At 47.4% G+C, this 12,524-nt stretch overlaps 1 protein-coding gene across 3 annotated transcripts in view; it reads right to left on the reverse strand.

Moving 5' to 3' along the window:
* Positions 1–12,524, reverse strand: part of kaznb (kazrin, periplakin interacting protein b) — an 86,049-nt gene that overhangs the window by 10,887 nt on the left and 62,638 nt on the right. Inside the window, exon 1 of one of the 3 annotated variants that reach the window (XM_030374890.1) lies at positions 6,624–6,972. The exons of the other annotated variants lie outside the window; for them this stretch is intronic. Within the exon in view, the coding sequence (XP_030230750.1) occupies positions 6,624–6,654 (31 nt within the window). The 5' untranslated portion in view covers positions 6,655–6,972. Of the gene's footprint in view, positions 1–6,623; positions 6,973–12,524 lie in introns of those variants that run through there. 3 annotated transcript variants of the gene reach the window in all.

Consider the following 12,524-nt stretch of genomic DNA (forward strand, 5'->3'; position numbering starts at 1 on the left):
TAGCGATGGCGGTACCAGACGTCCAGCTGAGGTAGTTGAGCGGAGGGATCGAGCTGGGTGTTGGCTTTAGCAATGCTTGGAGGTAGGCAGGGGCAGTTCCATCGACTGCCTTGTATGCCAGTACCATCGTCTTAAATTTGATGCGAGCTACTACAGGGAGCCAGTGGAGGTCCCGGAAGAGGAGGGTCACTGGGAGAACTTTGGTAGGTTGAACACGAGGCGCGCTGCCGCATTCTGGATGCGCTGCAAAGGTTTAATCGCAGAGGCAGGAAGTCCAGCCAGGAGTGAGTTGCAGTAGTCGAGGCGGGAGATGACAGTGATTGGACTAGAAGCTGAGCTGCTTCCCTTGTGAGGAAGGGCCGGATTCCGCGGATGTTGTAAAGTGCAAATCTGCAGGATCGGGCACCGCAGTGATGTTTGCGGTGCAGGATAACTGATTGTCCAATACCACACAGAGGTTTCTGGCAGTTGGAGAAGGAGATACAGTGATGTTCTCAATGGTGACCAGTAAGTCCATGTGTGGGCAATCTTTCCCTGGGATTAGGAGGAGCTCGGTTTTGTTGAGGTTAAGCATCAGGTGACGGGCAGTTGTCCAGGTGCTGACGTCCGCCAGACATTCCGATATGCGTGTTGCAATCAGGGCTTTATCAGATGAGGGGAGCATGTTAGGCAGCACATTGCGCTCTGCTTCTTCAACGTCCATACGATGCAATGTGCATGTTTGGTTTCCTACAGGCCCTTTTTAACATTCTAATTCTGCTCAACACATCTGAATGTTGCCCTGAGGCGCCTATGTAGATGGAGATGTCTAGCAGGCATGATTAAGGAGGACTGCTTGAGCTGGTTGGACAGCTTCCACCACCAGTGCAGACAACCAACAGGTCATCTTTTGTTGGGCAACAGCTGTAATTAGAGACTCTGATCAGAGGAAAAGCCTGCTGATGATGACCACCGCACACATCCCCGGTGAGGAACACCCAGTGAATCGATCTAACTTGATCGCTACACAGAAAAGAGAAAAAAAAACAAAGAGAAAGAGGGGATCAAAACTGGGATGGGTGCCGGCAGAGAGAGACAAATGCTTCAGTGGGGAACGCTGAAGCAATTTCACAATATGTCGGAAATTCCCACAATCCCCGGCTTACTGTCTGATGGCCAGTTCCCACAATAATCTGGAAATAGAGTGCTGAGGTATTTGAGTGGATGGTAAGGTCCAGCCTCCACTGCAGTATTTTCCCAAACTGTTCTGATCTACCCCCTCTAGTACCGCTGGTGCAGAACACACACATACTCTCTGTTTATTGAGTATGTGAGTGCGTGTGTCTGTGTATGTCTGTATGTGTCTGTGTGCTTGCTTGTGTGTACATGCATGTGTGTGTGTGTGCATGAGTGTGTGTCTGTGTCTGTGTGTGTGTGTGTGGTGTGTGTGTGTGTGTGTGTGTGTGTGTGTGTGTGTGTGTGTGTGTGTGTGTGTGTTCTAGCTGTAGCATTGCAGTTGTCATCCCGTCGCTAATACAGCGACACACCACCAATAAGTATGTTTCCTGTCACCGTGCATTTGAACAGACACAGTTACTTTGTGTTGCGAAAATATTTAAAATAGGAATATCAATAAGCTTTCGTCCCCTTTGTTTTCCTTTCAGAGCGAAGCCATTCATCACATTATAGATGTACAAAGGGGCACAGAGGTGCTTCAAACAAAAGCCCCGTGAACAAAAGCCCAAGTTCTGATTTGCGGGCATAAAGAGCGGCTCTCCAGCACAGCAGGAAGGGAACCCATAATTACCACTCTTGATCTCCTTCCAATACCACCATTCTTTTAATTAACTTTTTACTGCTTCATCCATACGCCACGGAACGGAAGGAGCAAACAGATAAAAAACCCTGGAATATTAAACAGGAATATAGCTCCGTCTTCCAGTCCACCGGCCAAACTGCTCACGCATCAGGGTGGCTCTGCTTCAGCATTGAACTGCATTGCAGGTGAATATATTGAGCTAATTCGTCACATGTCCCCCCTGGGGTGAGACCAGGCGACTGTGATTCTGGAAGGATATGTCAATCAAACGCCTTTTTAGGCCTTTAGACCTGCTCGTGATTGGCTTAACTGCATGGCCATTGCTTTCTGAGAATGCGTAGTTGGTGAATGGTTTATAGCTATTTAGAAACGAAAATACATAGCCTTAAATAATTCTGCTTCTTAATTACAGAGGCTGAGCTTGATGCTTTTTCAATGCCATGCATGGACTGTTTGTTCATAACCAACCAATTATTTTGGATAATTATGGGACTATTCTCTGGTTGTTAAATCAAATTTCTACCAGATTTCCAACCAGGTTGACGGCTGCTTAATAAAGTATCGAACAAAAACATCTGTTTAAAATGCTGGGACCACTTGGTGTGTCACTGCAAATCATACCATGTCAACACTAGCCAACATCCACATAGCCCGCTGTCTTAGCCCGGATGTTTCCTCTGAATGGCTTTCAAAGAGTTGACCTTGGTGCTAGGCAACGTGGCTCTGACAAGCCGACCCAACAGATGAACAAGGCCTCCGTACGCCATGCTCAACGCCGTGTTCCCCGGCCTCTGCACTCAATCAGTGCAGCCATTTTCCTGATCAGAGCAATGTGCCGGCGTGTATTGAAACCAGTTATTCAACCGTTACACAATAACACCTAGCATCGACCGCAAGGGCGTGACGTTCACCACAAAAAATATTCTGAGATAAAGAGCTGGGGAGAAGGGGAGGGCAAGTGTGTATTGTGGGGCGGGACGGAGGGATGAGTGTGTGTGTGTGTGTGTGTGTGTGTGTTTGGGAGGGAGAGGGAGCGGGGGTGTGTGTGTGTGTGTGTGTGCGTGATTGCACACAGCTGGCTAAGTCGTTCCCATGTAAGAACATATGTCTGATGAGATCTGGCCTCGACTAATTACAGTATAAGGGAGATCCTCTGAAATTGCTCAGGCAGATGATAGCAATCAGTGCATGTATCGCTTTACGGCGTACAGGTACGCAGTCCCTCACTGAACGATTAGAACAGAATTACTCTCCAGAACATCCTTCTGGACATTGTTCATTTGTCTATACTGCATAATGTGTCTATTATTTATTTCTATCAAACTAAATGCATTACCAGTCCCTGTACAAGTTACAACTTGTGAGTAAATAAGTTGTCAGGGTGTACACTGACTTTCTTAAACACGCACACACACACACACACACACACACACACACACACACACCATGAAGTGAAGCAGCTGTTGCCGAGAACTCTGATACAGAAACATGGTGGGATTTCCATGCAGAAAGAAACACCAGCATCCTGTTTACATCCTTCACAGAAAGGAAAAGAACGGCTTGCAGGGATTATATGAAGGGATGACATCAAATCAACATGATACCCTGGGCCCCACAGGGGAGAGAGGTAGAGTGGAACAGAGAGAGAGAGAGAGAGAGAGAGAGAGAGAGAGAGAGAGAGAGAGAGAGAGAGAGAGAGAGAGAGGAGAGAGAGAGGAGAGAGAGAGAGAAAGGGAGTACATCTCAAATATAATCCATTCATTCTGTAGTTGGCTTCCTCGTGAATCTCGGCTCAGAGAGAGAGAGTGTGAGAGGGACAGAGAGGGGTAGGTGGGTGGCAGAGGTAGGCGGTGGAGCTTAGTGACTCTTAGAGACACTGAGAGGGAGGGGGGGGGGGGGAGGAGAGAAGAGAAGAGAGAAGAGAGAGAGAGGAGAGAGAAGAAAGAGAAGAGAGAGAGAGAGAGAGAGAGAGAGAGAGAGAGAGTGAGTTGTTAATGTGGTGATAACGATGGAGGGGGACACTGATAGGATAGAGGTGTACAGAGTGGGCCAGCTAAGGACAAAATTGGTTCCTCCTCACATACTGATGAAAGCGTAAAGAGGCGCTCACAAGAATTTCTGCTGCTTAAACACACAAACACGTCTGCCAATGCATACAAAATAATAATCATAATAATAATAATCATAATAAACCAAAAAATAGATGGTCCAGTGAATGTCAGTGTAATGCAATACATCTGTTTATATATATATATATATATATATATATATATATATATATATATATATATATATATATATATAACCATAAATAACGTCGCAACGTTTTTCTTTGCCAGTGTTTCTTCCTATTGTGTGTGTGTGTGTGTCCGCGTGTGTGTATCTTAGCATGTGTGTGCACACGTTTATAAGCGGTATCAATGGAATAGGTTCTCTATCAATGAAAATCCCGTGGGTGACATTACATCCGAGGTCACTGCAAAGATACCATAGCCGAATATCGATCCACACGTTTATTACGAGCCGATTAGGCTCGCCGCCAGAGGCGTGCCGACACAGAGATGATGAGAACTTGGAGCTGCCCGAGAACCGTGAGGAACCGTCGTCACGGGCCAACTAGTTGTAAATGAGATACACCCCCCTGCCATCGCCACAGCACAACACATTGATCCCTTTCCCGCTGCTACAGGCCTGATGCAGCGCTGGCTCCACTGCAGCCGATGCCACCACGTTTCCTGGCTAAAAAAAGATGATTAAAATGCGATTGAGTTGGAGGGAGCGCTGAGTATTGAGTGTCTCCTCTCTGAAATCCCCTCACTGGTCGTTGGGGAGAAGTGGCAGGTTAGGGGCAGAGCGGTGTTAGGCCCAATCCCATTTCTACCCCTTACCCCTTCCCCTTACCCCTTCAAAACAAGGGGGAGGGGAAGGGGAAGGGATAAGGGGTAGAAAGGGGATTGGGCCTCAGTCACCCACCCGCCCTGGCCTCTGCTCCCCTGTCTCAGTTCTAAAACACTTGCGACAGCGCATGAGCAACATGTCGCTCTCGCTAAAATCCCACATGATCCCCGTTCGTCCACATCCTCTGCCATAGCGGCACACTCACTTTCACGCCAGCCAGGCCAAGCTTTCACACGACCTTCGGCTACACATCGAACATGCCAGAGGACAAGTGACGGGTCACAACGTGCAGCCTTTGTTGTGCTGTGTTGCTTTCCTTATAGTCCCGCGTACGTAAGGATACAACGACACACACACCTATAGCCGAGCCCTTGTGGTGGGGGTATCCTGGACGTTGCTCAGTTGTACCTGGTAAATGGACTGCATTTCTATCGCGCTTTTATCCAAAACGCTTTACAATATCGCCTGACATTCACCCATTCATGCACACATTCACACACTGACAGCGGAGTCAACCATGCAAGGGGACAGCCAGCTCGTCAGGAGCAGTTAGGGTTAGGTGCCTTGCTCAGGGAAACGTTGACACTCGCCAGGAGGAGCCGGGGATCGATCTAGCAACCTTGCAGTAACCAGGCAACCCGCTCCACCTCCTGAGCTACTGCCGCCCACATTATTACAGTTGTGTTGTGTATTGGTGTGGTGTGGGTTGGGGATGTCAAGGTGGAGGAGTCTGTCACCAGGACACCAGCAGTGAGTCAGGGAGATACTCCTACGCCCCAGTGGTGACCATCTGTCACCAGCTGGGTCAAACTCATTATCTCCAGCAGTTTGTGGAGAGCTTCAGCCCTCCTGGGAGCAGTGTTACAACAGTGTGGTAAAGAGAAACTGGGAGACGGAGAGAAGGAGAGAGAAAGACACGCAAACAAAGTGGGATCACAATCACACGAGTTTTATCCACATAGATAAGACAAACGCGGACACAGACACAGATACACACACACACACACGAATGCACTGCATCCAGAAAAACAAGTGCTGGGATGCAAATACGCTGGTGCTCATACAGACATATAACAAATACACATTATAGACACACAAACAGCAGCATAAAGAATATATAAAAATTAGTTTGTTGGTGTGTGTGTGCGGTCTACGAAGAGCTCAAATATCAGTTAGGTCATTGACCGAGTTCAAAAGACTAAAGATTGAACGTCGTCACTCACGAAATATGACTCACAAGATGATGCATCTAATTCTGAGCAAATGGCTGTCCTAACATGTCAACGCCCTCTATACGATTATCTGTGTTATATACTGTCTGCTGCTCTACAGCTATGCAGTTTGATACATTTCAAAATATGATTTAAATACCGCCCTGGCAATGTACATCGCTAATGGCAGATTAACAGATTATTTTATTATCTACATATATAAATACTGGAGATCTAGGTCAGCAACCAGTGTTTATCTAAATCAATAAATGACAGGAATATGAAGGGGATTTAAACAGCAGATTTTGCCCTGATATGAAGCCAAAAGGAGTGTACACACATGTAATGTAACCAGACGCCTTAGAAAAAGACGACGGCACCACACTGCAACCAACGTGCATGTTACAGGATTGGTTTTCTGTCGTGGCTGGAACAAGTGTGGTTTGTTTAGAAAACCATACTTGAGCCACTGACATAGCTCCCTGAAGACTCAAGGTGAGAAAGTAACAGCATGGACACACAGACACGCACACACATAAACACACACACACACACACACACACACACACACCACACACACGCACATGAACCTGACCCCCAAAAGCAGCAGTTACTCAAACCTGTTTTACCACTTGGCCGATATTTTGGGCCTGCACAAGCCATTCTCTCTCTCTCTCTCTCTCTCTCTCTCCTCAGTCTATTTCTCTCTCACTCACCAGCTTTCCCTTCCTCCTTCTCGGACTTCATGTCCTCCTCCGCAAGGGCTCCACTGGACTCCACTTTCAGCGGTGGTGTGTATTCTCATATCAAGTGAAAAAAAATTGCAAAAAATAAAACGTAGTCCCACATACACACACACCCCCACACCCACACACACAAACACACACACACACACAGAGATAAACACCGAAACCGAAACACACGTACTGGTAGATCAAGACCAAACTAAAACACAACCGGTGTGAGGCAGCTATCGCGAGCCGGGCCACTCCCAGGTCGTAGTGCTGTGGCTCCGCCCCAGCCAGGTTACCAGGAAGTAGTCCCATGTGAGCCACTCAGCCTGCTCTGCTGCTTTTGTTCTCTCTCTCTCTCTCTCTCTCTCTCTCTCTCTCCCTCTCTGTCAACCCCTTCAGGCTCTTGGTCACTGTAACGCTCTTGTTTATGTTGTTGTTGTGAGTGGTCGTCAGGTGGTCGTCAGGAGTCATCAACCTATGACATCTGAGCTATGGGGTTTGGTTGGTAAATGATGGCGGGGACTCTGTGCTTGCCCTATCACATATGAAGGTTAGAGAGGGGGAGAGAGAGAGAGAGAGAGAGAGAGAGAGAGAGAGAGAGAGAGAGAGAGAGAGAGAGAGAGAGAGGAGAGGAGAGAGAGAGAGAGATAGAGAGAGAGAGAGAGAGAGAGAGAGAGAGAGAGAGAGAGAGAGAGAGAGAGAGAGAGAAGGGGAGTGGTTAGGAGATTACCTCGGAGTGAGGTGACAGGCCAGGTGGGTCACAGTACTCTTTTGCCACCTGATGGTAGAAAGCTAGTAGAGAAAAACCACAATGTTGTCCACAATGAACTCAAATTAACCCAAACTTCACGCTCCTTTGAAATATCAGCTCCTGGAAAACAGTTGCATTGCAAGAAAAGGAACAGAAACAGAAACATTTAGGAAGAGTTCAGCGTCAATCGCTCCATCAGTCCTCTCTGAATCTGAGTGAAAAGCGAAAAATAAATCCACAATCATAAGTTTCAGGATGACGAAAGCAAAACATAACGATCTTAATTCTTTTCAAGTTATAAAGAATACGAGTATAAGTATGCATTGCTTGCATCACTAACTTTTGCAGGGGAAGAAATGTCCCTTTAGTTTACAACCTTCTTTATAAGGTAGCTTTATGAGCTGGCCTCGGGCCTGCTCGAGATGTTTTGTGAAGCCAGGGGACAGACGGTGTCTGTTCGCTGTGGAGCATGGATTAGGCAGGACACAATAAAAAAACAAAAAAAACATGGATGACGTGATTTGAGAAGATCCAGCACGATCCCCCCCCCCCCCGTCAATGTCAGCCCCCCGCTTTTCAGCACTTAGGCCCTCAAGACTAACGTTTCAGGCGGTGCGTAGGCAACAGATGACGAGCTGTATTACTCAAGACGGCAAGAGAACTCAAATGGGATCTCTATAAACAAGCGCTGGAACGGGCTGTGGAGAGGAGCCCGGGTTACATAACAAACACGGTACACCAAATAAACAAAAAGGTCAGAGGAATGGAGGAGTCGCCTGTGAGTCTGTGCATTGGTATGGAAGTTAAGCAGGAGGTATGGGCAGTGCTACACAATTTGCTACAAAACTCAGCAGGAAGAAAAAAAATCAACACGCCAACCATGCCATCTATTATTCTGCCCGGCCGGAGGACCGGCAGCTTCGTGTGTCAGCGAGATGCTGAAAGACCACGCAGTCTCCCATCAGAGCAGGTATAGTGGATCCCCTGAAGAAATAGACCTGTCAATCAACAGGGCAACCCAAGCTTTACAGCCATATTTGTTTCTGTTTGAGTGGAGACACAAGAGTGACGAAATATGTTTTGTGCTACTTTACTGGTTACACAATGGTCAGCCTTGCTCTCTGATAATGTCTAAAGTATAGTAATTATATGCGTGGCATATGTGCTTTTTAATGGTGTCAAGCTTAAAAGGCCTAAAAGTCTGTTTTCATCCTAGCGACAAATCTCTGGAAGCTAAAGTGTGTTCAATTAAAGTGATTTGTTGTTGAGAAGTTGTTATAGTTTCCTTATTCCATAGAAGAGTATAGCTAAATTAGCCTTTTAAACTCACCTTGTTTCCCCAATTAAATACAAATGTGTGTGTGAGTGTGTACATGCATGTACAGTATGCTGCATGTGTGGGCAACTCACAGAGGATGCATGTGAATCGTAATTTGCTATCTATCCTACTCCCTAGCCTATTGGACTAAGCAAAAACAAACACCAAGGTCATCTTGATCAAAAAGAAGTCAAGTCCTACTTGAGGTTTAGCTTTCCAACCGACATCCAGTCCAGTCTTTCTCATCCGCTCAGTTCATCTGACAATCAATCACTTTGCTCATGTGAAAGCTTGGAACCAACTTAATAGAGAACACAGCCCACTCTGCCCTCTATCGTTGCATTTATCATTTTGAAATAATTTCTTCATTTATTTTTGCTGCACACCATTTGAGTCAGACCCCATTATCTTACTACCGATGGAGGGGCTGCAGAAGAGGCCATTAAAACGCTAGGTGGCCTTGAGAGGCAGAAGGTGTGTGCACGTAAGAGAGGAGGATAAAGGGAGGCACAGAGAGGTAGAGGGAGAGCAAGAGAGAGAGGAGGGGGGGAGTGTTCACCGGGGGGGGGGGGGGGGGGGGGGGGGGGGGGGGGGGGGAGCCAGGGACCCTCTGCCCAGTATCTCAGCTGAGCAGTTGACGGGCTTGACGAGAATCTAATCTAATAGCCTCAGAGAGCAAGGACTGGATTGGATGAGAAGATTTGAATTATAAATACCAAGGTGCAGTGTAGAGGAGAAGAGGGGGTGTGTGTTTGTGCGTTTGTGTGTGGGGGGGGGGCACTCTCTGGATGGGCACGAAGAGTTAAGTGTGAGAAAAACAGGTTGGGATGGGGGGGTGGGTGCGGTAAAGATTAAACAGCAGCCTGCGTCTGATCAATAGAGATGATGGGTCATTACTGGACGGTTCGTGTGATTAGCCCTGAAGGATGAGCGAGAAAAACTATTACCCCTGGTCTGCAATTTCTCAAACGGCACACATTGACCGCAGCACATGGTCTCACTGCTACGTCCCCCACTCACACCAGACCCTCGCGGAGCTCGATCGCCATTTTGGGGGCGATTTGCACGTGTTGTCAAAAGGAGGAAAAGCGCCTTTGTTTTGAGATCAGGTGCGTGGTGTCTTGGACCTGACAGTACCAGCGGAGGGGCCGTGGTGAGTTGGGACGGAGACGTGTGTGTGACGAGCCCTGTGGTGGGCGGTGAGGAGTGTGTCGTCTGTGAAGTGGCGCTCGGTGGGAAGATGCGTGATAGCGGTCGACGCTGATGCAGACTTCCATCACACACTCGAACCGCCTCCGCCGCCGCCGCCGCTAACCTCTCTGCCGGGCGGACACGACTCTAGATTCTCTTCCACTGCCAGCCAGGACACTTCCCCGCTATCGCCAAGACAACGCCCAGTATCGCCTTGGCAACACTCCCCCCCTCCCCCTCCCGCGTATATCTTTTGGCTTTTGCGAGAAGCATAAAGGGACCAAAGTCCATTAAGCCGGATATGCCTGTAGGGGTCTGACTGGTGTGTCAGAACCGACTCTCGATGGCTAAACAACACAGAACGATCTGTTGGCAAAAAATACATTGAATCCGAAGCTAATGGAAAGGTCTTTGCACTTGCCTTAGTGTGTGTGTGCGCGTGCGTGTGTGTGTCTCCTTATTAATGACTTCACCTGGCCCGAGTCAGACTGATTGGACTCTGGGGCTGGGTGAGGCTGCACACCTGTTGCTCAAGGAGCAATCAATGTGCACAGGTTAAACCAGCCATAACCACACACACACTCGAGATCTCCTGCATGGAAACATGGTGAACAATCGTCAGGAATCAGTGTCTGCAAATTCTACAATAATAAACTGTTTTCCAACATCACCACCCTTGACTATGGAGGTGCCCAGAAAATCCAACTAGATGGGGTGACATCTAAATAAGATCCCTTCTGGTTACGTCTTTATTTTCTAAATGTTGTCAGACACAGATGTCTGGGTGTTCAGTGATACATTTATGATGTGTATTTAATGCATTAACCCCCCCTCCTCCATTCTGGGTTGTCTTGCTGCATGGGGACTTTTTAGTGCTCTGCGACTCAGAGCTAATGGTGGTAATCAAAGCTATAAGAGACTAAAATACTCAAATGTTTCTTCCAAAAATCACTCCCAGGTCGCTTGGAACCAATTCATCTGTGAAACTAAAATTAACATCTGTGGGAAATCCGTTCCATTCCCAGACTATACATGTAGAATATGATTATATCAAATGGCTAACTCATCTATACTCAAAATAATTCCGTTGCCACAAATCTGTTCTGCTAGTCTATTCCATTTTAAAATGGTCAAAAGTTTTAAAATCTTGAGGACCTCATTGTCTGGGAGTGTTTCAGTGCCTTCATGGATACTACTTCATGCTAACCCGCGCCTCCGCCCTCAAAACAAGTAGTTGACTGTCTGGGGCTGGAAGGACTCCATCTTCATTGTTGTTACTATGGAGACGGGGCTGTGTGCGAGGACAGTACTAGCAAAATTCAAGAGGCTCTGCTACAAAAGGGTGGCTAAAGTTAAAGCTAAGTGTCAGAGACAGATGGCTGCCAGCGCTGAATGTGTGTGTGCGTGTGTGTGTGTGTGTGTGTGGCGGTTGCACTAGAGAAATTAAGCTTTCCCTGACATTGTCAACGGATTTACAACAGATCTTCATGGACTGGATGTGTTTTTTACGGAAAATGTCAGTGGTTGCCTCACATACAAATATATTTTTTCATGAATGAATTCAATAAAAATCACCCATGTCGGTCATATTGCGGTATGCCCAATGAATATATGAGCAGATTCAAAAGAAGAAGCAATGTTTTCTCCTGTGTATTGTCTACCTACCTTAAGCCACTGCTGGGTGTGGTCAAAGGTTATCGAGAATAATGACCCAGCGTCTTAGAGGGGCTTCGGAAATATGAACATTCTCGGTTGAGGACCCACAGGTTCGCAAACCGGAGGGAATTACCCAACCTTCCAAAGCAACAATTTACTGAGGAATATTATTCATGTTCATGTTCCGTATTCCTTTTGCCCCGCTGTTGTTCTCTGTAGTGTTCTTATAAACGCATCATGAATAAAATAACGTGTTGTGGTGCGTTTAATAAGACTCGTCCTCTGGAACACCATACCAACACACATCACTAATTGAAGCTCCATTATAACATCTTTCTAATACTAATCAGAGATTTCTCTGCCAGGTAATGGAGGGGAAATTGTGCACGGACCACATAGTAAGGGTAAAACACTCAACAATGTGGGACATGAATGAGATCCAGCTCATGGCTCCATAGGATTGCTAACCCCCCCACAGTTGGATGGTTGTCTGTAGAAATCAGACGGCCCACTCAGACCCGCGGCCAAATACATCCCTTTGGTCTGCTCCGTGAATGGCGACCGCCCGGATGGCGTTACGGTGTGGGTTGCGGATTTCGCACAGTTCTAACTTGATCTCGTCCTGATTGGTCTGCGTCTTCAGTTCCCCCCCCCCCCCAACACAGACGGCAGCGTGCCAGAGTGAAGGACGGAGGGCAGACGCAGGGAAATACGTGACCTCGGCGAATATGCCATTCAGTGGGAGAGTACTCATTTTTGGAGGGCTGCTATCTGTGGCCCACAGGCAGCTTGTTTGTAGCATCCGTCCGGCCAAGCACTTAATTACACTGGCACAGGGTCTCGGGTGGCCCCGGTGGAGACGTCGGGCCCTCGTATCAAACGCCCTGCTGCAGTAGGAGCCTGGCCACAGTGTGGGGGTCCTTCTGACTCACTGACGCCAAAACAATCCACGCAGGTGTTATGGTAA

This window comes from Gadus morhua, chromosome 13 (genome assembly GCF_902167405.1).
Source record: "Gadus morhua chromosome 13, gadMor3.0, whole genome shotgun sequence".
Taxonomy (NCBI): domain Eukaryota; kingdom Metazoa; phylum Chordata; class Actinopteri; order Gadiformes; family Gadidae; genus Gadus; species Gadus morhua.